This window comes from Callospermophilus lateralis, chromosome 1, assembly GCF_048772815.1.
Source record: "Callospermophilus lateralis isolate mCalLat2 chromosome 1, mCalLat2.hap1, whole genome shotgun sequence".
Taxonomy (NCBI): Eukaryota; Metazoa; Chordata; class Mammalia; order Rodentia; family Sciuridae; genus Callospermophilus; species Callospermophilus lateralis.
Genome location: NC_135305.1, coordinates 221,258,571 through 221,286,001, shown reverse-complemented (window position 1 = coordinate 221,286,001; position 27,431 = coordinate 221,258,571). Strand labels below are relative to the sequence as shown.

At 51.3% G+C, this 27,431-nt stretch overlaps 1 protein-coding gene across 1 annotated transcript; it reads left to right on the top strand.

Annotated features, from left to right (window-relative positions):
• Nucleotides 1-3,051: 3,051 nt before the first annotated feature.
• On the top strand, nucleotides 3,052-27,431 carry LOC143401556 (long-chain-fatty-acid--CoA ligase ACSBG2-like). The gene is made up of 12 exons (XM_076859145.2): nucleotides 3,052-3,213; nucleotides 4,792-4,880; nucleotides 7,752-7,872; nucleotides 9,995-10,078; nucleotides 13,455-13,604; nucleotides 16,115-16,291; nucleotides 19,944-20,125; nucleotides 20,179-20,430; nucleotides 24,735-24,952; nucleotides 26,630-26,769; nucleotides 26,924-27,170; nucleotides 27,358-27,431. The coding sequence occupies exons 1-12, from the start codon at nucleotides 3,067-3,069 to the stop codon at nucleotides 27,429-27,431; spliced, it is 1,881 nt and encodes a 626-aa protein (XP_076715260.1). The 5' UTR covers nucleotides 3,052-3,066.

Here is a 27,431-nt window from a genome sequence, read left to right as displayed (position 1 = left end):
TCTTTCCCGTGAGAGGTTCCAAAATATTTCCTCACCCACTTCGACCTTGTATTCCAACCATGGAAGAGGCTCTTCTGCAAACTCGCAGGCTGACACCCTCTGAGCTTTACAGATCCTGTTATCTGGCAAACAGCTCCTCTCCTCCCAGGCTCAGGGCAGGCATGACTCACCCATCCCAGGATTCTGGGCAGACGTTACCTGTGGCTGGGAGTGGCCCTTTGCCATGCCATGTCACTAAGTGCCCCTCTTTTGCCTCGTAGTACTACAAAGAATGGTTCCCGCGAACCTGGGAGGGCTGAAACTCCAGTGTCTCCAGGAAAGGACACCAAGGACCTTAAGACAGACATGAGTGAAACACCAGGTATGCCGCTCCCGAGAGAACTGAGGGGCACGTTGATCGCACAAAGGGACCAGCCACCCTTCTCAGCCCTGCTCAGCCTGTCACCACTCCCAGCGGAACACGGAGGAAGTGGTCGGCGGCGTGAGCTGGCCCCAGGTCACAGGCCGAGTTCAGGAGTCCAGCGACGCTGGGCCTCATTTGCATGCCCAGGTCACTCTGGCACTGATCGTAGCTCCTCCCCCTCAGGATGGTGTGCCCTGTGTAGGGCCAGTGCCCAGGAGTCACCCAGAGTCCCGATGATGTGACATCGTGAGGTGATGACCGCCGAGCGAACCCCGGGCCTCGAGCCGTCATCCAGACCTGCATCCACCCTCGCGGCTCTGGGTGCTTGGCAGAGCACATAAAATGGTGGCCCACGATGACTCGTGGTCCCTCCTTCTCAAACGGCAATGATCTTAGAAACCTTGTGTCCGCCTCCCAGGGCTGTCAGAACAAGGCGACCCGGACTGGGCGTCTGAGCCCACAGCCATGGATCGCCTCCCGGTTCTGGAGGCCGCAGTCCAAAGCCACGGTGTAGGCAGGGCCTTCAGAGGCTCTGAGGGAGAGTCAGTGGCAGGCGTCTCCCGGCTCCTGTGGCTGAGGCCATCCTTGGGGTTCTTCGGCTTGTGGGCACACTGCTCCAATCCCTGTGTCTCAGTCCGTTCAGTGAGACTAGGAAAATTATAACAAAAAGAGGTTGGTTCATGTTCTGGCGGCTGGGAAGCCCAAGACTGAGTGCGTTCACTGGCCAGGGCCTTGTGCTGCGTTGTGACACGGCCCATGGCGTCCATGGTGGGGCACGTGACAGCAGCAACTGGGCACAGGCAAAAGAGGCAGAACCGGGGCAGGGCCCTGCTGCGTAACAGCCCACCCACGTGGTGACTAAAACAGTCCTGCGAGGCCAGGGTTCCATCGCTGCTGCTTGAACTAACCTGGTCCCCCGAGAATGGCATCGACCCCCCTCACTGGCCCCTCCAACACGGCCGCCGCGACCGCTCAGTTCCACACGCGCTTTGGAGGCCACCAGCTGCTTCCAACCATAGCACCTGCCTCTGGGTGCGCATGGCCCTCTCCTCTGTGTCCTTTCCCCTTTGTGGGAGGACAGCAGTCACTGGTTGGCCATCACCCTACATCCATGATGTTTTCACCTCAAGATTTTTAACCAAGTCCACCTGCAAAACCCCTGTTTCCAAATGAGGCAAGGAACACTCCCCTCCCTCCATGGCTTTGCCAAATACGAGCTTATGTCTTGCCCCGCCTCGTGTCTGCTGTTAGGGCAGGGGCTTCTATTTTTTTTTTTTTTTTTTTTGGTACCAGGGATTGAACTCAGGGGCACTCAACCACTGAGCCACGTCCCCAGCTCAATTTTATATTTTATTTAGAGACAGGGTCTCACTGAGTTGCTTAGCAGCCTTGCCATTGCTGAGGCTGGCTTTGAACCTGCGATCCTCCTACCTCAGCCTCCCAAGCCACAGGGATTACAGGCAAGTGCCACCCCGCCCAGCAGGGGCTTCTCCTTGACATAAGCTTTCTCCATCTTTGTAGCAGAATAGAGCAGAAAGAGCCCAAGAGTGACATAATCCAACACATGTAGTCATTTGGTGTTAATTTACCTTAAAAAAAAAAAATCCATGTAAATACAGGTTGAGCATCCCTAATCTGAAAATCCCAAACCCAAATGCTCCAAAACCCAAACCTCATGAGCACCAAATCTATACCCCAGCAGGAAGATCCCACACCTTGACCCCATGCATGGGTGGCCGCAGAAATGCAGCCGCACCATAGGCCCAATGCAAAAGGACCTTCAGTCTGTGTGCGTGCATGTGACGCCTAAGGGAATTCTGTGTCTGGATTTGGGTCCCATCCTCAGGACACCTCGTTAGGTACAGGCAAATATTCTAAAACCCGAAAACAACCCAAATGTCGGAAGCATTTCTGTTCCCAAACGTCCCTGTGACGTGGACTCCAGTTAATGGTTCACAGGCAGAGTCATTTAAGGCTGAGGTGGGTGGGTAGCTTCAGCTCAATCTGAAATGCAGCCGGATATGGAGGATGGGCGCGTCCTGGGGGTGTGTGATAGGCCAGCCCTGCAAAATGCCAGCTGTGGTGGCACGTAGGTGGTGGGCAAGTGGGCATTTCCATAGTTTTTTCCACTTTCTTACATGCTTGAATTTTTTTATAATAAATTATTGAAAGGGGCCATCAAAAATTAATAATTGAGCCTTGCACGGTGATCCACGCCCATTATCCCAGCGGCTCAGGAGGCTGAGGCAGGAGGATCGTGAATTCAAAGTCAGCCTCAGCAACTTATCGAGGCCCTAAGCAAGTCAGCCAGACCCTGTCTCTAAATAAAATATTAAAATGGGCTGGGGTTGTGGTTCAGTGGTTGAGTGCCCCTGGGTTCAATCCCTGGTAGCCAAAAATAAATAAATAAATAAAAACTCATAAAGGAGAGCGGGAGCTTCACTAGAGCAGCTCTGCCCACTCATTTTTACCCAAGGAGTGGGGCTAATTAAGTGCTCAGCACCTTGTCTCCAAACCCAGTCACCCCCTCCCAAGGGGCTCCGTTAATGAAGTCCCCGCCACCCCTTTGGCTGTTCACAGGTCCTACCAGGTTGTGGACCACCTATCGAGATGGAGAAGTCCTCCTCAGGCTCTCGAAACACGGGCCAGGCCACGAGACCCCGATGACCATCCCTGAGCTTTTTCAAGAGTCAGTCCAACGATTCGGCTCTTACCCAGCTCTCGCATGGAAGGATGACGAGAAATGGGAAACTCTGAATTTCTACCAGTACTACCAAGGTTGCCGGAAGGCCGCCAGAGCCTTGATCAAGGTGAGCGGGTTTGGACCACACGTTCAGCGGGGTCCACGAAGGTGGATCTGGTACAAAACACCGAAGCTCTAAAACATGCAAGAGTTAATTGATGAAATTGCTCCCCACAGCCCTTGACCCTCAGCCACCTGGGTTCGCTGTGGAGGAAGCCACCATTGCCAGTTTTTTTTGCATGTCCTTTTGGGGAACAAATCATATGTCTATATCATACAAGTTTCATGTTTGCACAGTTTTACACCCAAGGTTCTGAATCTGGCTTTTGTCCCTTATTATGGCATCTCAATGTATGAGTCAGTCACTGCTACATAACAAGTTATCCTACAGTGACTTACAATGACAGATGTTTGTTACCTCCCATGAATCCAGGGCCAGCTTTGCTGGGTGGCTCTGGCTCAGGGCGCCTCCTGAGGCTGCTGACAAGCTGTCCAAGTTACTTCTGTGGTGCCCAGAACAAAAGGGCGTCACCCTCAAAGACAGCCAACTTCATCAACTTTCCTGGGTCGTTATCAGCCACATCTGCAATAGGCCTGCACCTCTAAGTGTGCAGTTCATCACTATATGATGTTACTCTCTGGAGTACTTTTGTTATTAGACATAAAAATAATTTTACATCCATTGAAATGCCCACACACATACATGTACATATATACATATGTGTGTGTGTGGTTTTGGTTTTGAGGGTTTGTGTATTGGGGATTGACCTCGAGGGGAGGGCTCTGTTGCTGAGACAGGGTCACACTAAGTTGCCCAGGCTGGCCTTGAACTTGCCATCCTCCTGCCTCAGCCTTGTGTCTCTGGGATCACAGGTGTGCACCACCATGCCCAGCTTAGGGTTTTAAAGAAACCATAAAATAACGCATGTTGTGGAGGACGCGAGACACTGGGAACCTTGCACGGTTGATAAAATGCAAAATGGTTGGGCCCATCTGAAAAGAGTATGGCGGTCCTTAGGCATTAGACCTGGGATCCCCATGTGTCCAGCAGTTCTGTTCCCGGGGACATCCAAGTTGAAAGCAAGGGCACAGGGAGGTATTTGTGCGGCCGAGCGCTCGCCACCGCCATTCACAGTGGCCAAGCAGCAGCGGGGTCCAAAATGGGGGATATTGTCCAGACAGAACATGGGAGTGCCGGGGCATGAGTGACCCAAGGCACTCTGAGCAGCGAGCCATCAGTCACAGAAGGACAAATGCCGCCCGGTCCCACTCCTGGGACCCCCTCCCCACACACCTGTGTCTTCAGAAGCAGCACGGTGGGAGCTGAGGCTGGGACTGGACGGGCGCCACTGTCAGAGGGACAGAGCTTCCAGATGGGGAGAGGAGGAAGCTCTGGAGATGGACGGGGGACGGCAGCGCCCAGGACGGCACACTGCACGGTGAAGATGGCCAAGTCCAGATGACTCATGTTCTGTCAGAAAAATAAAAAGATAGACAAATGGGAGGCAAGCAGGGGGGGGCAAACCCACCTCCCAGAGTCACATTTCAGTCTGGACACTGACTACCTTCGAGCCCACTTCTCACATCCTGGGGATCACGGCCGACGAGCTCTCTGAGCTTACGCTTCCTTCCTTTTCCCTTCCAGCTGGGCCTGCAGCGGTTCCACGGGGTTGGCATCCTGGGATTCAACTCGGTCGAGTGGTTCATCGCAGCTCTTGGCGCCGTCTTGGCAGGGTAAGGCACCGTTCTGGTCCATGGGGAGTGTCGGGGAGCCACCGCCCTGGGCCTGGCAGCGATGGCCGGCCCCAGGTTAGCGGGCAGGAGGGACCCACGCACAAGTCACTCTCATCACGGGTCAGGTGATGGAGTTCCTTAAGCCGGTACATTTTTTCCTTCAGTGAGAGAACTCTGTTCAAAGTAGTGATCACAGATAACATCTAGAGACCTCTGACCACGGGCCAAGCACGGTGCTCTGTGTGCGATCCGATAAAATCTCACAGAGCAATGTGAAGTGGGCCCTGTCATCCATATGCACAGATGAGAGAGCCAAGGCTCACAGAGCCAGGGGCAGAAGGGCCAGCACCAGACGCAGGCTCTTAGTCAACGGCACCCAGAAAAGCCCTCGTGGTTTCCCTCCGGCTGCGTAAGGCCTCGTTTATTCATTTTCTTTTAATTTGTATTATGATAAAATGTGTATAACATGGAATTTATATTGTCCTGTCTCTAGAGGAAACTTCTCTGCCAATGGTGGAGTTATGGGGGGGCCAGGACGCCCTGGAGTTAAGCTCCACATGGATGGGGACTGTTTAATCCACCTTTGGATGATGCAGTAGGTATTTACATAAATGGTGACCATCTGTATGGTCAAGTGAAAGCCCGTGTGAAGTCCTGTGGGTGAGGTGTAAGCCTGCAAATAATCCCTAAAGGAAAAAGATCAGCCATCTTGGTCTACACCGGGTCTCTCCCTCCTGGCACTGACGACCTCTGAGGCTGAGCCGTTCTCTGTGGTGGAACATCCCAGCCACCCCTGGTCTCCACCCTGGAAATGTCGGCAGTACCCTCAAGTTGTGACAACCATGAATGTCCCCAGGATTTCCAAGTGTACCCCGTGGGACAGAATCACCTGTTTAGACTCCCCAGCTGAGGGGATGCCATGGATCCCAAGAGACTCTGCATCCCGTGATCATTTGCCCTACTGAGGTCCCGTCAAGAGTGAATGCGGTGTCCAGCGTGGGCAGGGATGGAGCAGCCAACACAGGAAACAGAGGTCGATGCCAAAACAGACATAGCATGTACACGTGTGGGCATCAAGACCTACACACTCTAGTACGCTCTACTTCTGAATTTCATACTTATTAGTGTGTTGGAATGAACTTTAACAAAGAGTGCTTCAGGACAGTGTGGTGAGACAGTGTGGTACTTGGGTGGGCTCTGGTCGCAGAGTGCAGCTGAGTTTAGAGCGATTGGTCTTCCCAAGATTTTGTGTCATCTGGGAAAATGAGGATGACTTCAACCTACCTCCAAGCCTCACAGGATCAAGCCCTTCGACAGAGCCTAGAATAGTGCATGCCTGCAAATGGGGGTTAGGGTGACTATTTCACATGATTATAACCTGCATGATTTCCTGCACAATCTAGCAGCACAACTAGATCAACAGAGCAGAGAGCCCAGAAATAGACCTACATATGCTTGGTCACTGACTCTCATAAAAAAGCACCAAAGTAATCCAATGGTGCTGGATGTGCACATGGGGAATGTGTCAGCCTTGATCCCTCCCTCACACCATACCCAAACTTAGACTGAGGTGGACTGTCGACCCAATCACAAAAGCTAACTTCTAAAGCTTCTGGAAAAAGGCAGCACAGGAGAATATCTTCACAACCTGGACTATCCAAAGTCTTCTTGGGACACAGAAAGCAAAATAAAAATAAAATAAAATAAAAGGCTGACAAATGGGCTTTGTTAACATTAAAAATTTACATTTTTTGACTCAGTAATACCATTTCTAATCATCAATCCTAGGGAAATAATGTAAAACAACAAACATAAGTGATGATGTTAAAAGAATTGTGATTTTCTAAAAAGAATGACAGGAAATAACTATTCTACAAGTAGAGAAATTGGCTTTTTTAAAAAACTTGGCAAAAAAAAAAAACATTAAAATGATTCTAAAGTAGTGAAGAATACACCATGTACATATATGTAATCCCAGTTTTACTATTACATAACCTTGAAGATATATACCAGCTATTTACATCTGTTAACACAAAGTTTCCTCTATGCAAAAAGTGAAGCTAATAATAATACCTGAAAGTTGTTGTAAAGAGGAAATAAAAGATACTTTAAGCATATAGTAAGCCCTGTAAGTTTTGGTTATGATAAGAATATGATATTCATTATTATTATAGCCATGTAAAACCCATAAATTTTTAAAATAAAAATGTAATAGAACAAAAACAAATAAATAAATAAATGATAAAAAAATAAAAATAAAAATGTCTGTTCATCAGAAGACACCAAAAAGAACATAAACAGGCAAGCCACATGCTTGGAGAAAATATTCATAAAACTTGAACCTACCACAGAATTTGTATCTAGAAACTCCGTAAAAAAAGACAAAACTTTTAAATGGGTGAAAGACTTGAGCAGAAGTAGCACAGAGAAGTAGCCCATCAATACTGGGAAAGATGCTTTGTGTCATCTGCCATTTAAATGCACACAAAACCACAATGGTATGTCACCAGCAAGGTTACACGTGAGAACCAAAGACAGTAAGTGGAGAAGGAGCTGAGGCCTGAGCTGGGGGTTCAAATCCCACGCCTGACCCCTCCTTGCCACATGACCTTGAGCAAGCAGCCCCGATGCTGGCCTCTTCTCTCTTGTCGGTACAGTGGGGTGTTGTCAGGGTTCTGTGATCCACTGTCGTGGTGACAACATAGGAGTTCCCACTCATCATGGATGTCATTTCTGTTGCTTTCAATGTGGTTAAGCTGGTGCTGAGACTGTGACCTCAAAACTCACCTGCAGACTCCCCTCTGCCTGACCTCCCTGCCCGCTCACCGCCAGGGGAGTGAGCACACATGCAAATGTGTCTTCTTTCCCCAGGGGCCTCTGTGTTGGTATTTATGCCACCAATTCTGCCGATGCTTGTCAATATGTCATCTCGCATGCCAAGGTGAACATCTTGCTGGTTGAAAACGATCAACAGTTACAGAAAATACTTTCGGTAAAGCCTTACCTAGCACTGCCCACCATAGTCACCCCGGAGACCTCAGGGCTCTGGCCAGGCCTCATCTGACTCCCTGGTAGATGCTAATGATTGAGATGGGGGTTCCCCCTGAAATGGGCTCAGGAAGAGTCCTCCATGACCACACCAAGGTCCAGGTGAAGCTGCTTTTGTGGAGGCAGCAGATTGTGGGGGGGTTAATTTCCAATTAACAGTAACTGAGTTTACGGCTCAACCTCCACGTAAAAAATGCATTTATGCATTATTTTATAGATGCCATTTTATTTTACAGACACGATTTATCTTTCCTTTAGGAGTGTGATGATTTCAAGTCCACGCTTCCTGGCATTTTCTTCATTTCTTGTCTCTGTTTTCATTTCTGAAATGACTTTGCTTTTCTATTTCTTTCCTGAGTTCTGCCACTTCCTGTTTCATTTTTTTCCCTGGTGACAGGCCCTTCTTCTCTGAGCACCTGAATGTCTGGTTTGTGCTCTTTGCTTCATTACCTTTTAAACTTTATGCTGGAGAGATGGATTGAAATTTTATTTCACTTTGTGGTGAAATTTTCAGGTGAGTTTTCTCTGTGTGCAAGGAAATTTAGCTTCTCTTCTTCTTTTCTTTTTGTAGTATCTTTGTATAAATGTTGTAAAAATTTGCTTGAACGAGCCGCAGTTTCCTGCATCAGCTTTTGGCAGGAGGATCCTGAAGGTAGGAGAGTCCTGGGAAGAGACTTCTAGGCAACCAAATTCCTCATTCAGCTCAAAAGCTTCTGAGTCACACAGTTCTTCACTTGTAATATCTCTAGAGAACAGGCGTGTCTTGCCATTGATGGCATCTTCTGATCACGTCAATCATGTGTTTTCCCATGCCGAAATTCAGGCACACTGTCCAGACTCAACAAACTCCCAGCTAGAGCCGCTGAGATTCCATACCAGGGTTCAGGAATGACAGACAGCTCCAGCCTTAAGCTTCTGGGAATTGCTTTCTTAAGTACTGCTGCTGTGGTCTCCAAAACCCATGTCACTGCTGTTTGTTCACACTATGGCAGGGGCCGGGGGTGATGGTGGGTGGTGGGGTCCTTCCTCCTGCCATGCATATTGGCTTAATGAGTTTTCTGTCACTGAAATATGCCACATGCCCTGACCGTTCCCTCTGCAGCTCCCTGGATGCCATACCTTACAGCCCTGATTCTGGCATGCCTGGCCTCCCATGCATAACAAGTTATTTCTGTTCCTAGTTTTGGTGGAAGGCGCAGTTCGGAGAGACGGATTTGTTGTTCTAGTTGCTCTGTATAAAAGATTCAAACTGGATATCAAGCTCCGCTGGAGAGCGTTGATTTGGGGCAATGATCATGCCCCTCCAGTGATCATCATCCTCCACCCCAGAGGTTTCCTGTCTCCTTGCCTTGGCCTCCCAGGCTCCACCCCGCTGGCCCTCACCACCCTTTCTTGCCTCCTTCCCTGTCACTGTCCTGGTGTCCCCTCTGGCCATGCTCTCTGGGGTCCTCTCTGGGGTCCTCCCTAGCTGGGCCTCTTCCAGGCTGCTGAGCATCTAGTTCTTCCCCCTGGAAAACTCTTGCGCGGCTGTCCCACCAGCTTCTGTCTGAGCACAGGGCATGCCGGAGGTGGCTCTTTCTCTGGGCTGGCTAGATAACGCCATAAAAGTGCCCTCCTTTGCACGAACAGCCTGTAGGAATCGCACCAGTCGCCTGAACCGTACAGTCCTAGGCCCGGTAGCCGGCTCCCAGCGTGTCCAGTGCCAGCCACCTTCATGAAGAATTTAGTTGCCTAGGTTAGCGGAATCCTGCTGCCTAGTGCAGGTCGCTGGAAAGGGGAGAACCAGGACATGCTTAGCTCGCCCGCCAGGGTCCGCCACGCAGAGCAGCAGGACGGCCTGAGAAGCGCCCGGCCGCAGGCGGTGGTCTTCATCCACTCTTGTCCGTTGCAGGCTACTACTGATGCGACCCCAAAGAATCCAAACCAGCCATGACAGAGCAGTGCTTTGCAGCGAGGGCGGGGAAAGACAAGAGGCTGGAGCTGCTTCAGGACAGAGCTGAGACTCTGCCAGCGTCAGCTTCCCCAGGGCTGGGTTGCCACAAGCCCCACAGGGAACTTTGTTTCAGATTCCACGAAGCAAGCTGGCGACCCTAAAAGCGATCATCCAGTACAAGCCTCCACTGAAGGAGAGAAGCAACAACCTGTACTCTGTAAGTGGGGGAGGCGGGCGCTGGGGAGGGGACTGGGGCCTTGCCAGGGAGGTGGGTTAGCCGGTCCAGTGGGCAAGCAGAGAGGGGATAAGGGAAGTGGACAGGGTCATGGCGGGGGAGTGAGAGATGCGGTGCTGCGGAGTGGGTGGAGCCATGTGGGGGAGTGGGTGGGGCCCTGCTGGGGAGTGGGTGGGGCCCTGCTGGGAGTGGGTGGGTCCATGCTGGGGAGTGGGTGGGGCCCTGCTGGGAGTGGGTGGGTCCATGCTGGGGAGTGGGTGGGACATGCTGGGGAGTGGGTGGGGCCCTGCTGGGGAGTGGGTGGGGCCATGTGGGGAGTGGGTGGGGCCATGTGGGGGAGTGGGTGGGGCCCTGTTGGGGAGTGGGTGGGACATGCTGGGGAGTGGGTGAGGCCCTGCTGGGGAGTGGGTGGGGCCCTGCTGGGAGTGGGTGGGGCCAAGTGGGGAGTGGGTGGGGCCATGCTGGGGAGTGGGTGGGGCCCTGCTGGGGAGTGGGTGGGGCCATGTGGGGGAGTGGGTGGGGCCATGCTGGGGAGTGGGTGGGGACATGCTGGGGAGTGGGTGGGGCCCTGCTGGGAGTGGTTGGGTCCATGTGGGGGAGTGGGTGGGTCCATGCTGGGGAGTGGGTGGGTCCATGTGGGGGAGTGGGTGGGGCCATGTGGGGGAGTGGGTGGGGCCATGTGGGGGAGTGGGTGGGTCCATGCTGGGGAGTGGTTGGGTCCATGTGGGGAAGTGGGTGGGGCCCTGCTGGGGAGTGGGTGGGGCCATGTGGGGGAGTGGGTGGGGCCATGCTGGGGAGTGGGTGGGGACATGCTGGGGAGTGGGTGGGGCCCTGCTGGGAGAGGTTGGGTCCATGTGGGGGAGTGGGTGGGTCCATGCTGGGGAGTGGGTGGGTCCATGTGGGGGAGTGGGTGGGGCCATGTGGGGGAGTGGGTGGGGCCATGCTGGGGAAGGGGTGGGGCCATGTGGGGAGTAGGTGGGGCCCTGCTGGGAGTGGTTGGGTCCATGTGGGGGAGTGGGTGGGTCCATGCTGGGGAGTGGGTGGGTCCATGTGGGGGAGTGGGTGGGGCCATGTGGGGGAGTGGGTGGGGCCATGCTGGGGAAGGGGTGGGGCCATGTGGGGAGTAGGTGGGGCCCTGCTGGGGAGTGGGTGGGGCCATGTGCCCTGAGCCCTAGACCTGGTAAGGGAATGGGTGGGAACTCTTAAAGGAAGTGGGCAGAGAGCAAAGGAGAGGCTGGGCCTTGCGAGGGACAGTTGAGGCTTTATCGTGGAAGTGGGTGGGACCCTGTAACGGGAAGCTGGGGGACCTTTGGGACTCTTTTTTCTTTTGCAGTGGGAAGGTGTCTGTTCTGGTTACTTATTGTTGGATAAGGACACATCGCCAAAGTTGGTGGATTAAAACAGCAACAATCATTTCATTTTTTTTTTCCAGAACATGAAGGTGGTTTAAAAAATACCAAAAAATTTAAAATTAGGTGTATTAAAACACATTTTTAAAATTTATTTTTATGAGTAAAAATTATGCATATTTATGTTTTACAATATGATATTTTCGTATATGTATATACTATGGAATATCTAAATCAAACTATTTACCATATAGATTACTTTATTTTTTAAAATATTTATTTTTTAGTTATAGGTGGACACAATATCTTTATTTTTTATGTGGTGCTGAGGATCGAACCCAGTGCCTCACGCATGCTAGGTGAGCGCTCTACCTCTGAGCACAACCCCAGCCCCTAGATTACTTTAAATACCTGTTTTTTTTGTGTGTGAGAATACTTTAAGTCTAAGTGATTTTCAAATATACAACTCACATTATTATTATTTTTATATTTTTTTGTAGTTGTAAGTGGACAGAATGCCTTTATTTTGTTTATTTTTATGTGGTGCTGAGGATTGAACCCAGTGCCTCACGCATGCTAGGCAAGTGCTCTACCACTGAGCTACAGCCCCAGCCCTGTAACTCACATTATTTGAAAGTTAAATATTTTACTGATACCCAAGTCATAATTTATTGTATGTATATATACATATATGTGTGTGTGGTTTTAACAACAAATACAAATTCATCTATAATTTTTATACCTTTATTTTATTTATTTATTTTTATGTGGTGCTGAAGATCAAACCCAGGGTCTCACACATGCGAGGCAAGCACTCTACTGCTGAGCCACAACCCCAGCCCAATAATATTTTTTTATTAAAACCATTTACTGGGTCTGGGGATATAGCTCTGTGGTAGTACACTTGTCTAACACGCAGGAGCCCTGGGTTCCATCTCCAGTTCCACAGAAGATAAAAATAAAACCACTGAAGCTCAGTGCAGTGGCACATACCCGTAATCCCAGTAGCTAGGGAGGCTGAGGCAGGAGGATTTCAAGTTCAAAGCCAGCCTCAGCAAAAGTGAAATGCTAAGCAACTCAGTGAGACCCTGTCTCTAAATAAAATACAACATAGGGCTGGGGATATGGCTCAGTGGTCAAGTGCCCCTGAGTTCAATCCCCAGTCCCCCCCCCCAAAAAAAAAACCCAAACCACTGACCACTTTAAAATATGTAAAAGAACATATATCAGGCGCACACATTTTTCTTTTGGCTGCAGGTTCTGCTATGGCTTGGACCCAATGGTCCAGTCTTTATCTAAAATTTTGATATAGTCATCATATTTTTTGCATTAATAGTGACTTTTGAATTGCATTGTAGCATTATTTATCTTGATTACCAAGGGGTGTGTGTGTCTTAAATTCCATGCCCTACCCAGCCCTAGTGCTCACCCTGTTCTCAGCTGCGACTCCTCCAGCCTCTTTCCCTGTCTCTTTGTGCTTTCGCCATATGGCCTGCGGAGCTGTGACCATGAGACCCCAGACTCATTTGCTGGTCGGTTTCCCACAGAGGATGTCTTGGGAGGCAGCTGGCCAGGTGGACGCTGCCTTGCCTTTTATGACCTGTCTTGGAAGCGGCAGAGCCAACCCAAAGCTCTGCCAGGAACCACAGGGCAGGGCCACCATATCTCACCGAGGGAGGGGCAAGGCCCCCAAAGAGATGTGACACCATAAATGGCATCACTGTCACTTTTAGAAAACTCCCCCTCCCCCTCCCCCACCCCTTCCCCCTCCCCCTCCCCACCCTTCCCCCTCCCCCACCCCTCCCCCTCCCCCTCCCCCTCCGATTCTGTTACCGCTGGGAACCTCCGCAGGAGTGGGTCCTGAAATCATTCCCATTTCACAAACGAGGAAACTGAGGCCCAAAGAGGCGACGAGGCCCCACCTCGCCGGGGGCAGCCAGTGGGTGGGGCAGCCAGTGGGTGGTCCCCGGAGCCGGCGGCCCCATCCTCGCTCTCTTGCCCTTGCGCAGTGGCACGACTTCATGGAACTTGGCAACAGCGTTCCTGACGCCCAGCTGGACCAGATCATCAAGGCCCAGAAAGCTAACCAGTGTGCGGTCGTCATCTACACCTCGGGGACGGTCGGCCTCCCCAAGGGCGTCATGCTCAGTCACGACAACGTGAGCGCCAAGCCCCCGGCTGTGGGCGGCGGGCGGGGGCCCCGAGCCTGGCCAGTGTCCACCACACCCCGGGGCGTGACGGGGCTTCAGGGCGGACCTGTCCAAGGCCGGACTCTGCAGGCTTGGGCGGGCCCTCCGGTCTCCCAGCCTCGGTTTCCTCCTCTGCGGGATGGCTGCTAGCTCCGGTGGGTTCTGTCTTCCGAATAGGAGCCCGGGAGAGCAGGCGTGTTCCCTCCCGGCAAGCGGGGTTGGCTGGAGAGACTTCCGCAGTGGCCCCTCGATGGCCACAGCCGGTGGTTCGGACCCCCTCGGACCCGCTCCGCGCGCCACGTGTGCGGGTGCGCGGGGTGCGGGGTGGAAGCGTGGTGTGTGCGTGGCCCTGCCCGCGCCTTCCGCAGACCTAGAATCTTGGTGGATGCCTCAGAAACCCTCAGCCAGGCACAGAGTCCCTGTGCTGTGCTGTGTAGGGAATAAGGACAAGGAAAAAGAGTCTGTTCCTGTTCAGGGCAGGCGCGATTCCTTTTTTTGAATATTTTCCATCTGTGGTTGCGTGACTCCAAGGATGTGCAGCCCACATCTGGATCAGGAGGGCTGACTGTGGGTCTAGAGGCAGAGCCCAGAGCTGCTGGTGATTTGACCCTTGTTATAAAAGAATAAGGGGGACACATGTCACATGATTCCATCTATATAAAAATTTACCCAGGAGTGGCAGTAGTGGTTTCTACATTAGTTCGTTTTCTGTTGCTGTAACAAAACACCTGAGGCAGGCTAACTTTATAAAGAAAAGAGCTATTAGTTTTAGAGACTGAGAGTCCAAGTAGTATGGCACTGGCTCTGGGGAGGGTCCCATGGCAGGAGTGCATGTGGGAGGAGATCCTATGGCCAAAGAGGAAGGCGGAGAGCTGAAGTCCCACCATCCCTTCCAAAGGTAGCACCCTGAGTGACCCAGGGGCACCCAGTAGGCCCCAGCTCTTAAAGGTCCTGCCACCTCCCGACTGAGGACCAAACTTCCAACACAGCCCCTGGCAGACAGTTCAGACCAACCTCAGACTGGGAGGACTGCGGCTGTGAGTGGCAGCACCTGTCAAGACTCCTCTGATTGGCGACCCAGAGCAGGAGATGGACTAATCCCGAGGACATATCTGGGGCCAAATGCTCCACTTGGCCATCCTTTCTCCTGTCCACTCACCCAGCAACAGCTGTCAAGCACACACCGTGGAGGGGACGTTCCAGGGCTGGGGATACCACAGTGAACAAGCCAGACCCAATGCTGGATCCCTGGAAGACAGACAGGAGGTGAACAGGCAAACACAGGCTGTGCTAAGACTCAGACCATAACACCTTCAACTGCAGCCGTGTAAGGTGGCCCCTCTAAGGAGGTGACATTTGAGCCACGCCAAATATTTAAGCAGCAGCCCACCCTGGGAGCAGGTGAGCGGGGAAAGCCAGAGGAAGAGCATTCCAGGAAGAGGGAATGGCCAGTGCAAAGGCCCTGAGGCTGAAGCAGGCCTGGTGAGTTGAGGGATAGATGCGAGGTCCACGTGGCTAGATTAGCACAATAACTGTTCCCTGTAGATTTAGGACAACATTGAGAAATACAGATAGCGAAATTGTAGACACACTAAAACTTTACTTGAAGGTATGCCCTGGAAATGGGAAAGCACCAGTCTGCTCACTGTTGGCGTATTTGTGTGATGGGATCGTGGGTAGCCTGTTTGGTTCTATTGTTTTACAATAAGCATGAGATTCAAGGACCTCGGCATTAGACCAGAGACCCTGTGCCTACTAGAGGAAAAAGTAGGACCAAGTCTCCATCTTCTTGGCTTAGGAACCAAATTCCCCAACAAGACTACTAAAGCACAAGAAAGAACCAAGAATCAGTAAATGGAATTGTATCAAGCTAAAAAGCTTCTTCACAGCAAAGGAAACAGTCAAAAACATGGAAAGCCTACAGAATGGGGAAAAAAATCTTAGCCACTTGCACCTCAGAGTGTTAATCTCCAGGATACACGAAAAACTAAATAATAATAATAATAATAATAATAATAATAATAATAATAACACACACAAATAAATAACCCAATTAATAGATGGGCAAAAGAACTGAATAAACACTTCACAGAAGAAGAAATACAAATGGTCAACAAATGTATAAAAAAATGTTCAACATCTCTAGCAATTAGAGAAATGCAAATTAAAACTACACTGAGACTCCATGTCGTCCCAGCCAGAATGGCAATCAGCAAGAGTAGAAGGAACAACGTGTTGGTGAGGTCGTAGGGAGAAAGGCACACTCACACATTGCTGGTGGCACTGCCCTGCGCTGCTGCTCCCCATCTGTGAGACGGGCTGGGGAACAGGGAGCCACTGACCCCAGGCGTTGGGAGCAGGGCCGAGTGGCAGCTTGGACCTGCAGAGCAGGGCTGGGCAGGCGGCAGGTGCTTTGAAAGCTTCGTGAACACAGCTCGGCTCGGGGAGGTGAGGCCCTGTGGGCGTCTCTTGTGTTCTAGATCACGTGGATGGCTGGAGCAGTGGTGAGGGACCTGGAGCTGACGGCGACCCCCGAGCATCAGGAGGTGGTGGTCAGCTACCTGCCCCTCAGCCACATTGCAGCGCAGATGATGGACATGTGGGTACCCATAAAGATCGGCGCTGTCATTTACTTTGCTGAATCAGACGCGCTCAAGGTAAGGCTGAGTGAGGCCCTGGGCCCCACGGCATCCTCTGGTTGGCCCCAGGGGTGGAGGGCTGTCCCTCCAGGGAACAGGTGTCCTGCTAAGCTCTGGGTCTATGAGGCTTTTTCCTCAGTCCTCGTCTTTTGCTCCAAGATTCCTTGAATATGTGATACCATCTTTTTTTGATTTATTGAATTTTAAATATCATCAATTACCTTTCCACTGTGGTAAGTAAAAATTTACTTCCTTTTCTCCCCTTCCCATCCTGGGTCAATCATTCTTACCAGTTTAGCCCAGCACTTCACTATATGGTTATGTTTCCCTGTCGGGTACAACTTTTTGGTTTTCCTAGAGTTAATACTTGCTTTTCTTTTCCAATTTGGTGACATTTTTGCACACCAGTCCAGTCGCTCCATTTGATCCAGCCCGTGTTCATTGGCATGTTTCAAATGGTCAAATATCCGTTGCCTTTTTTCTCTTCAATTCTTAGCTCTAATCTGGACGGCTGTTGTCCTAGGTTGGCCCATATAGAAGCAAAATCTGAGATGGGTATTTTTGTGATTTATTGAGAGGAAGCTCTCAAGTGAAAGGAGAGGAGCAGAGAAGGTCAGGGGAAGAAGCCAAGAAAGGATGACGGTGTGGCGGACTAAAACCTCCTTCAATCCATGGGAAGCCCTAAGACATGAATGCAGCCCAGAGCTGCCCTACTTGGGCCAGGAAGACTGGTGTCTGTGTCTCAGATACTCACTGGTTGTAGGCTCACGCACCTCGGGGGAGCACAACTTGCCAGGCCTTTCTGAGTAAGGACGCCTCTCCAAAAAGAAGACACTGTGCACTGTGGGGACCAGGCTAGAACACCCACAGCACCTTCTACAAGTCGCCATCAGGGCTGTCCCTTCCCCCACACTGTGGTCTGTTTTCCAGGGTCACTGTGTCCTGTTTTTGGATTTTCCTTCATGTGGCTGGAGATTGCCCATGGTAGCTTTTTCAGAGTAATTCTGTGGGAGGAATTTTGATTTCTTTTGTGTCTGGACTTCGCAAACATAACGAAGTCAGAAGAGAACTCTGGAGTTCCACCGGCCCCTGCTGCACCGTGAGCTCCCTGGTACTGCCACAACACTGACCGCACAGTTAGTGGCTTAGCAAGGCACACTTTTATTATGTTATAGCTCTGGAGGTCAGATGTCCAAAATGCATCTCTCTTGGTGTCCTCGGGGCTGGTTCTGTCTGGGAGGTCTTGGGGAGACTCCATTTCCTTCCTTCCTCTCCCAGCTTCTAGGGGCCTCCATGGTCCTCAGTGGTGGCCTCTCCCTCCATCTGCTGAGCCAGCAGTGCAGTATCTTCCACTCTCAACCCTCCTCCACAGTTTGCTTCCATCATCAGATGTCCCTGACTCTGGCCTCCTGATTCCCCCTTGCAAGGACCTTGTGATGACACTGGGCTGCCCGGATGATCCAGGAAATGTCCCCATCTCAAGAGTCTCAACTTTGCTGGGCTTGGTGGCCCATGTAATCCTAGGAACTTGGGAGGCTGAGACACAAGGATCTCAAGTTCAAGGGTAGCCTCAGAAACTGAGCAAGATCCTGACTCAATTAAAAAACAAACAAAAAAAAAAGACTAGAGATCTCGAGGTATAGCTCAGTGATGAGGGAGCTTGGGTTTAAACCCTCAACAACCCTTCAACTCAACCACATCTGCAAAGACCCTTCTGTCCCCAAAGACATGGTCATCACCAGCTCTGGGAGTTAGGGTGAGGAGGACATATTTCGGGGGAGGGCATTATTCTCCCCCACACTCTCAATCAAGCAGCCAAATCCTGGGCCTTTGTTCTGCCTTCTGGAAGGGCCTTCTCCTGTTCTGTGAGTGGCTGACTCTCCCTGTCACTTCATTGTTCGCTTGACTGTTTCCTCAGTCTCTCAGTCACTCTCCTGTCCCCTCTGCTCGGTGCTTAAGCCACTGCATTACTCAATAAGGCATGCTTTTTTATTTTTTTAACTGAAAGCATAAAGTATACACTGTCACCTACAGGATCCAAGAAGTTCCATCTTCCCACATCCTTATCAATCCCTAATAGTGTCAGAATTTTTAATTGTCAATCAGAGTTGTGCTGAGGGGTCTGAGTCTGCCTGTGTGTTTCACAGTAGCTGCAGCACCTTACATCTCCGGGGGTGTATGAAGGTTCTGTTTCTCGGGTGCCCAGAGCACATATCCACTTAAAATTACTTTATGGACATTCTAATGGGTACAAAGTGGTGCCTTATTACTTTAATTTGCACTTTCCTAATGGCCAGTGATGGTAAGATCTTTCCCTGTGTTTATTGGCTATTTGAATATCTTCTTTGTAGAAATGTCTGTTTGAATCTTTTGCATTTTAAATTTTGGTTGGATATTTAACCTTAGTGTTGATTTTAAGAGTTCTTTACATATTCTGGTTATGATTTTTAAAAATTTTCGTTGTAATTACACAATACCTTTATTTTATTTACTTTTATGCAGTGCTGAGGATCAAACCCAGAGCCTCACCTGTGCTGGGCCAACGCTCTACCACTGAGCACTGCCCCCCCATGAATTCTTTATCAAATAGAAGACTCACAGGTGCTCTCCTGGTCCTGTGGTGTGTATCTCTGTTTTCGTCGTAGTCTTTTGAAGAGTGTCAAGTGTTTAACTTGAATGAGACCCACTTATGGGTTCCTCCTTTTATGCTTTTGCTCTTGTATCTAGGAAATCTTGGCCCACGCTAACATCACAGAGATTTTCTTCTCTTTTCCTCTAGAAGGATTTTGTTTTATCACTTCCACTTTAGGGCGATGCGCATTTCAGTTTTTGTGTTGCCAAGCGGAGCCCCTCGCTCACTGTGTGAAGTCCCTCTCTCTGCCCTGCAGGCCTCAGGACGTTATTGAAAATCGGTTGTTTACAAATGGAAGGTTTCTTGCGGGACTTTTGCACTGCTCCCTTGAGCTGCACGGCCATCCTTAGGCCAAAACCACACTGCCTTGGTCATGGCACTTTGTATCAGGGTGATCCACCTGTCCCAGTGTGCCTGGGGATTCCCCACTTTTTAAGCTGAAAGTCTTGCATTTCTGGAACCCCCTCAGTTCTGGGAAAGCCTGCACAGTAGATTAGCCTATTTTATATTAAGTTTTAAAGCTAGGTAGGAGTCCTCTGATTTTGTTCTTCTCTCAAATTGCTTTGCCTGTTGGAAGCCTCGGCATTTCTATGTAAAACGTAAGATCAGCCTGTTGATTTGCACATGACCTCCTGCATGGATTTGGACAGGGATTGCGGGGATCAAAAGATCAGTTGGGAGGTGAATCTTGCTTTTTTTATTATTATTTTTTTTCACAATTGCATACTATCCCATTACAAGCTTGGGCAATTTCTTTAGCTGATCCCACTTGCTTAACATGCAAATTGTTTCCATTATGCCACAAATCACATCTTGTTTGCCTTTCTCTGTGTATCCAAGTCTTTCATTCAGCTAAATCCCTGGCTCACTTCCAAGCATCTTCCCGGTGTGGGTGCCACATCCAAGCCCTGGAGAGGTCCTTGGGCTGTGCCACACCCCGGCTCACGTCCCCCCAAGGCACTGCGGGGCCTGGCCCTGGCCCTGCCCCTGCCTCCACCCTGCCCCGACCCGACCTGCCCCGTCTGTCCGTCCGTGCAGGGCACACTGGTGCACACCCTGAAGGAGATAAAGCCCACCATCTTCCTGGGGGTGCCCCGCATCTGGGAGAAGCTGCATGACACCATCAAGGAAAACCTGGCCAAGGCCTCGAGCTTGAGGAAGAAGGCGTTTACGTGGGCAAAAGACACGGGCCTGAAGGTCCACACCAAACGGATGCTGGGGTAGGTGGAGGCCCGGGCCCGGCGGGGCAGCCCAGCCTTCCCGCGGGCTCCAGGATGTCCTTGGCCCGCAGGAAACTCGACCTCCCGCTGGGCTACCACGTGGCCAAGGCGCTGGTGTACAGCAGGGTCCGCAGCTCCCTGGGCCTGGAGCACTGCCACGCCTTCCTCAGCGGGGCCGCGCCGCTCACCGAGAGCACCTCCGAGTTCTTCCTGAGCCTGGACATCCCCATAGGCGAGATCTACGGCCTGAGCGAGAGCTCGGGGCCCCACTCCATCTCCACGCACAGCGACTACCGGATCCTGAGGTGGGCAGGCCCGGGCAGGGGCAGGGGGCAGGGGGCAGGGGCAGGGGACAGGGACGGGGGCTGGGTGCAGGGGGCAGGCCCGGGCAGGGGCAGGGGGCAGGGGCTAGGTGCAGAGAGCGGGCAGGGGCAGGGGCAGGGGGCAGGGGCGGGGGCTGGGTGCAGGGGGCAGGGTGCAGGGTGCAGGGACGGGGGCGGGGGCAGGGGGCAGGGGGCAGGCCCGGGCAGGGGCGGGGGCAGGGGACAGGGACGGGGGCTGGGTGCAGGGGGCAGGCCCGGGCAGGGGGCAGGGGCTAGGTGCAGGGAGCGGGCAGGGGCAGGGGCAGGGGGCAGGGGCGGGGGCTGGGTGCAGGGGGCAGGGGGCAGGGTGCTGGGACGGGGACGGGGGCGGGGGCAGGGGGCAGGGGGCAGGCCCCGGCAGGGGCGGGGGCAGGGGACAGGGACGGGGGCTGGGTGCAGGGGGCAGGCCCGGGCAGGGGCAGGGGGCAGGGGCAGGGGGCAGGGGCTGGGTGCAGGGGGCAGGCCCGGGCAGGGGCAGGGGCAGGGGGCAGGGGGCTGGGTGCAGGGTGCAGGGACGGGGGCGGGGGCAGGGGGCGGGGCAGGGACCAGGGGCCAGGGGCCAGGCGGCCTCCGGGCCTCTCCAGGAAGGCCCCAGTATCGGGCCTCCAGTGTCCCAGCTTCCTGAGGCGCTGACCCCTGCTTGGTCAGGTAAAGCAAGGGCCGCCCCCATGTCGCTGGCGAGTTCTGCCTCCTAGTTCACGTCCTGTGACCTTGAAGCCCCTCCACTTGGCCATCTTCCATCTCTAACACTTCCGCGGCCCCTTTCTGGGTTTTCCCAAGTTGGACTCGCCCCAGGCCGAGAGGTTGACCCAGATGATACCCAAACCAGGAGAGCACCAAGGGCAAGCTCAGCGCTGAGGCTGAGCCTTGTTTCCTCACAGAATCTTCTGGTAGGGTCTCTCTGACACCCGGCCCTGCCACCGTGTCGCCATTCTCACCTCCCTGTCCTGCTTGGGGCTTTCCCTTGTCAGGTGCCAACTGAGGTAGCAAAACAGGCTGGGGCTGGGGCTCAGGGGCAGAGCGCTTGCCTGGCTGTGGGAGGCACTGGGTTGGATTCTCAGCACCACATATAAATAAGTAAATTAAATAAAGATCCATCAACAATTAATAAAAATATTTCAAAAACAAAACATAAGTTAAATCTTTCTAACCTGACGAAACCCTCTCCTGCCTCTGACTTGCTGGCACCTTAACGTCTCCGCCTCCCCCCTCATGCCTCTAAACTCCCATCAAAATCTGTCTCCTGCAGAACCCCAAGGCCCACTAGTGTTTTTCAGAACCAAAAAGCAGTGCTTCCCACCCACCCCTGGAAGGAAGGTGCCAGTGCCAGTCTCTGTCTTCAAATGATCCTTTTCACAAGTGAGATGTGTAAGTCAGCAGGCTTAAAGGTGGCACCATGAAAGTCCCCACCCAAGCCTTCTCCCGAGTCCCCTAGGGCAGCCTAACAAAGCACCCCATTAAACAGCAGAGGTGTGTGGGCTGCCAGTTCTGGAGGCTGGGAGTCAGGTCAGGACGTGGACAGGGCCGCCTACTTCTGAAGCTGTGATGGGGAATCTGCCCCAGGCCCCTCCCCAACTTCTGGTGATTTTTTTGGTGTTCTTTGACTTCTGGAGTGTCACCCTCTCACCTCCATCTTCATGTGGTACTCTGTGTGTGTGTGTCCCCATTTCCCCATTCTGTAAGGACACCAGTCACACTGGATTAGGGCTCACCCGGTCCCAGTGTGACCTCCTTTTAAATAATTACACTGCAGTACCTTGTTTCCAGGTAAGGTCACATGCCATGCTACTTGGTTTAGGACTTATACATATGAACTGGGGAGCAGGGTGTGGGGGGCACAACAAAATTCAACCTGTAACCACCTCCCAGAGGCAAAACAACCACAGTGTTCTTTCTAGTCAAGCTGGCACACGTCAGGCATTGACATAGGCTGTGTGCATTCATCCCCAACAGAAGCATTTTCCATGTCAAAACAGACACAGAACCCTCCTCCTCTGAGCTCTCTTGTTCTCTCTGCAACCCAGGAACCAGATCAGCTCAGGCAACAGGGTTCCCTCCCAAGCTGGACTCAGGGCAAACTTCCCCTCATCCTGGACTGGCACCATCTATGCTCGGAGTCAGATGGATTTTGTTAGTAAGGGGTTCTTAGCACGTGGAGAATGTTCCCTGTCAGTAGAACAGCTGCTCTGTGTATGTGTGCGCCTGTGCGTGGTGTGTGCGTGGGGTGGAACCCAGGGCCGAGTGCATACTAGGCACGCACTTTATTATTGAGCCCCTGCCCCGGCTGCCTTATTCTTTTTAAAAAAAATTTTTTTTTAATTGTACTTAGATACAGCACCTTTACTTTATTTATTTTTATGCGGTGCTGAGGATCAAACCCAGGGCCTTGCACTTGCTAGGTGAGTGCTGTCCCTCTGAGCCACAACCCCAGCCTCAGCTGCCTTATTCTTAACAGCTTTGTGGTATTCCAGAGGACACAAATGGTCGTACCATAAATTATTAAATTATTCCCTTATTGATGACTATTTAGGGCTTAATTTCTCCCATCAGGTGTTCCCATAAATAATGATAAAACGAATGTTTGACATAGACATTTTGTACTGTGATGCAAAATGATATCTCCATTTTTCTCTTCCTTTTATTATAAGTGGAGTTAGAAATAATCTGGGCTGGGGATGTGGCTTAAGCGGTAGTGCGCTTGCCTGGCGTGCCTGCGGCCCGGGGTTCAATCCTCAGCACCACATGCAATCAAAGATGTTGTGTCCGCCGAAAACTAAAAAATAAATATTAAAATTCTCTCTCTCTCTTTAAAAAAAAGAAAAAATCTTTTCACACATATAAAACTCATTTGTACTTGCTTTTCTCTGAACTATCTGTCTACATATCTTCCCATTAAAAATTGAATTATTTGTTAGCATTCTTTACATATTAGGAAAATCAACCCTTTGTCTTTCATTTTTTCATTAGGGTTTTTATTTAATTTTTTACAATACCTTTATTTTATTTATTTTTATGTGGTGCTGAGGATCAGACCCTGGGTCTTGGATGTGCTAGGCGAGCACTCTACTCCTGAGCCTACAACCCCAGCCCCAGTTAATCTGGTTTTTAAAAAATATATTTTAGTCGTCAATGGACCTTTATTTTATTTAAATGTGGTGCTGAGAATCTAACCCAGTGCCTCACACATGCTAGGCAAGTGCTCTACCACTGAGCTACAACCCCAGCTATAATCTGTTTTTTGATGTACAGAAATTTATGATTTTTATCTGGTTGAAGTTATCAATCTTTTTTTATGGCTTCTAGATTTTTCTTCAGTGGAGAAGCTATAAGTCTTTTTTAAGTTCTGAATGTCTCAGCCCTGCCTTTTTTCTCTTGCTGAGATGATTCCTAGGCTTAACCCTTAAACCCTTATCCTTCTAGTTTCCAGGGAAGGAGATCTCAGTGATGTAAGAACATGTTTATCTCTGCATCCTAAAACTGCCCTTGCAAATGTATTTCTAGAGAAATGAGTCTTATAAGAATTCACATTTCAGGTGATGCTCTGCTATCTTATGGAAGTAACTTTTCACCTCTAGGGAGATGCTAGTTGGTTGGTTTGCTTATAGTCAGCTGTCCTGGTCAGGGTGACCTGCAGTATAGATGTATAGGTCTACACGGCTGTTTTCTCAAGGGTGGGGGGATTTTTTTTCCTATCCTTAAGCACTTTTTCCTTCTCCCATGTACATGGTTATAAATACAGTCCACAGAGGCTGGGGTTGGGGTTCAGTGGCAAAGAACTTACCTGGAATAGGTGAGGCCCTAGGCTTGATGCCCAGCACTTCAAATAAATAAATAAAAACAATCCACAGCCAACCATGGTTGTGCATGCCTATAATCCCAGCGGCTCGGAGGCTGAGGTAAAAGGATTGCTTTAAAGCCAGCCTCAATAAAAAGCAGGCACTAAGCAACTCAGCGAGATCCTGTCTCTAAATAAAATACAACACAGGGCTGGAGAAGTGGCTCAGTGGTTGAGTGCCCCTGAGTTTAATCCCCAGTACCTTCCAGTGCCCCCCCCAAAACAACAACAAAACAAAAAATGGTCAACATCACTGCTAGGGTTCCCAGTTCACAAAGTGTTGGGAATTTAACAGATGAAACAGTTTGGCAGGCCCCTCCTCACATCTGCTGGGTCCTAGAGAGGGTGCAGGTCCAGCCTGTGGGTGACTTTGTCTCTGAGCCTCGGTTTCCCCACTCCTGTCCCCCGGCAGCTGTGGCAAGATCGTGAGTGGGTGTGAGAACATGCTGGTCCAGCAGAACAAGGACGGCACTGGGGAGGTCTGCATGTGGGGCAGGCACATCTTCATGGGCTACCTGGACAGGGAGGACACGACTCTAGAGACCATTGACGAGGATGGCTGGCTGCACTCCGGGGATCTGGGCCGTATGGACAACCAGGGGTTCCTGTTTATCACCGGCCGCATCAAAGGTAATACCGGTGCAGGGTCTGGGCTCTGAGGGCCTCTTGCACGTGCTGGTGCAAAGGCTTTCTGGCTTTCCCACCTCCCACGAAGGGCTGTGCAGGACACCCTGGTGGGCACGACCCAGCCTCCTCCCCATGCCCAGGAAAGTCACCCCTCCATCATTTGGCACTCATAGTCTTCCTCTGGGAGGATGGACCTGGGAGAGACAGGTCCTGAAACACCCATTCCCTCCACTGTCGCTTGAGGATGTGAGGATGCTGATCTACAGAGCTTGAGGGTTAATTGCAATGACATAGTCAGGATCTCCCAGGGTTTCCTGGAGAAGGCCCTACGGAAAGTGCTTCTGGGTTTCCGGGACTCACAGTCTCCATTGCCGCTAATCAGTCATGCCACCTTGGCACAGCCACAGACGATGCATGAAGGAATGGGTGTGGAATTCCACGTGATTTTGTGTGTCACAAATAATCCTCCTTTCACTTCCTTTTGTCCACTTGGAAAAATACATATTTAAAAAAATAAACATTTTGTATAACCATACAAAATTGAGCAATGGGCCAGATATGGCGCACAGAACTATGTAGTTGGCCAACTCATATAGAAAGCATTTGGTATCAAATCTGACATAGGCAGTAACTATTCAATAAATGGGCTATGTTAACATTATTTCTTATGATGAGTGACAGAAAACTCATTTCAAATTGAGTGGCAAAGCAAAACTGTTGGCTAAATATAACTGAAAAATCCACAAGTTCTAGCTTCAGGCATAGCTGGATCCAGGTACCAAAATGACTTCACAATGAATCTTTTTCCTTCTCTGTGCTAATGCCATTGCTAATAAACTGGTTCCTGTTTTTGGCAAGAAGGCTACCAACAGTCTAGGTTCATTTCTAACTCCAAAGGGAAGAGAGTAGTATTTCCAGTAGTTCCAGTGCAAACACTGTATGTCTGGCTTCCACTGGACTAATGGAGAAATGATTATCAAGAGGAATGCATGTGTCTCAGAATGAGTCTCACTGTAGGGGGTGGAATATGCTGACTTGTTAGACCTGGTCATCCCTGTGGTCCACCCCACCCAGGCCAATTGCATGAAAGGGCAGATTGCTAGTGAAACAGCCAGTGCTGTCCCCAGGGAGGGGTCCCTGGGCAGGCCATGCCACAGAAGTGTTCTGCACCAACAGTGAAGATGCTGTGGGGACAAATGGCCATTGTAAGGGCAGCTTTGCCCTTACAATGGAGGAGACAGGATCACAGAACGAAAGAGTAAATTTTTTTGGGTCTAGGGTAGGAGGAGATGTGAATTCTGGAGATGAAGATTTCTGGAGACTGGGCAGAGGGGGAAGGATTCTTAAAGAATTAGGGATGCCACACACGCCCCCAGGGTAAGACTGGAACTAGACTCCTAGGTGGCCAGGCAATGGAAGCAGCAGCAAGAGACAGACAGAGCCTAGCCCCAGGGGCTTCTCTAGCCTCTAAGCAAGACATGAGAAAGGCCAGGACAGGCCCTGGGGGCCAGGCGGGAACTAGGACTGGGATTCCTGATGGGAAAGCACGTGACTAGGGAGGTGGGGCCAGAGCCTGCATGCTCCTGAGATTTTGGAGGTGTCATCTGCCATTCTGTCCCCAAACCAGTGGGGGTTTCCTGTTGTCACGGGTGGACCTGGTTGAGCCAAGCCTTGTTGCAGAAATCCTCATCACTGCTGGTGGTGAAAACGTGGCTCCCGTTCCCATCGAGAACCTGGTGAGGGAGAAGATCCCCATCATCAGTAATGCCATGCTGGTGGGCGACAGCGCCAAGTTTCTGAGCATACTGCTGACGCTGAAGGTGAGGTGGGCCCCTGAGGCCTCCAGAGCCAGCCCGGCCTGGCCCCAGGGCCAGGAGCTGGCTGCAGGTTCAAAATCACTTCTTGGCCTTCAGGGCCTGGGTTGGGTTGGGCTGGCCAAGGAACGTGTGTGGTGACAGGGCTGTCCTGGGGCAGTGTGAGACGGATCAGGTGAGCGGAGCGCCCCTGAACAAGCTGAGCTTGGAGGCCATCAACTTCTGCCGGAGCCTGGGCAGCCAGGCAGACACTGTGACCGAGATCGTGAGGCAGCAAGACCCACTCATCTACGAGGCCATCCAGCAAGGCATAGACGCGGTGAACCTGGAAGCCACCAGCGAGGCACAGCGGATCCACAAGTGGGTCATCTTGGAGAAGGACTTCTCCATCCAAGGCGGAGAGCTTGGTGAGTGTGCTGGACAGCTGACGATGCCGACCTCAGAGGCTGGTCCCTTGCTGGCATCTGGGCCATGGGGCTTCTTGGGTGTCAGAGGGCTTGTGGGTCTTGGCCATGGGACTCTGTCTCCTGGTCATGCTGCAAGTATGGAATTTCCTTTCCTCCATGACTCAATCGATTTCTCCATTCTCAACAGGTCCAACAACAAAAATGAAGAGGCCATTCATAGCCCAGAAATACAAAACACAAATCGAGAACTTCTACCAGTGA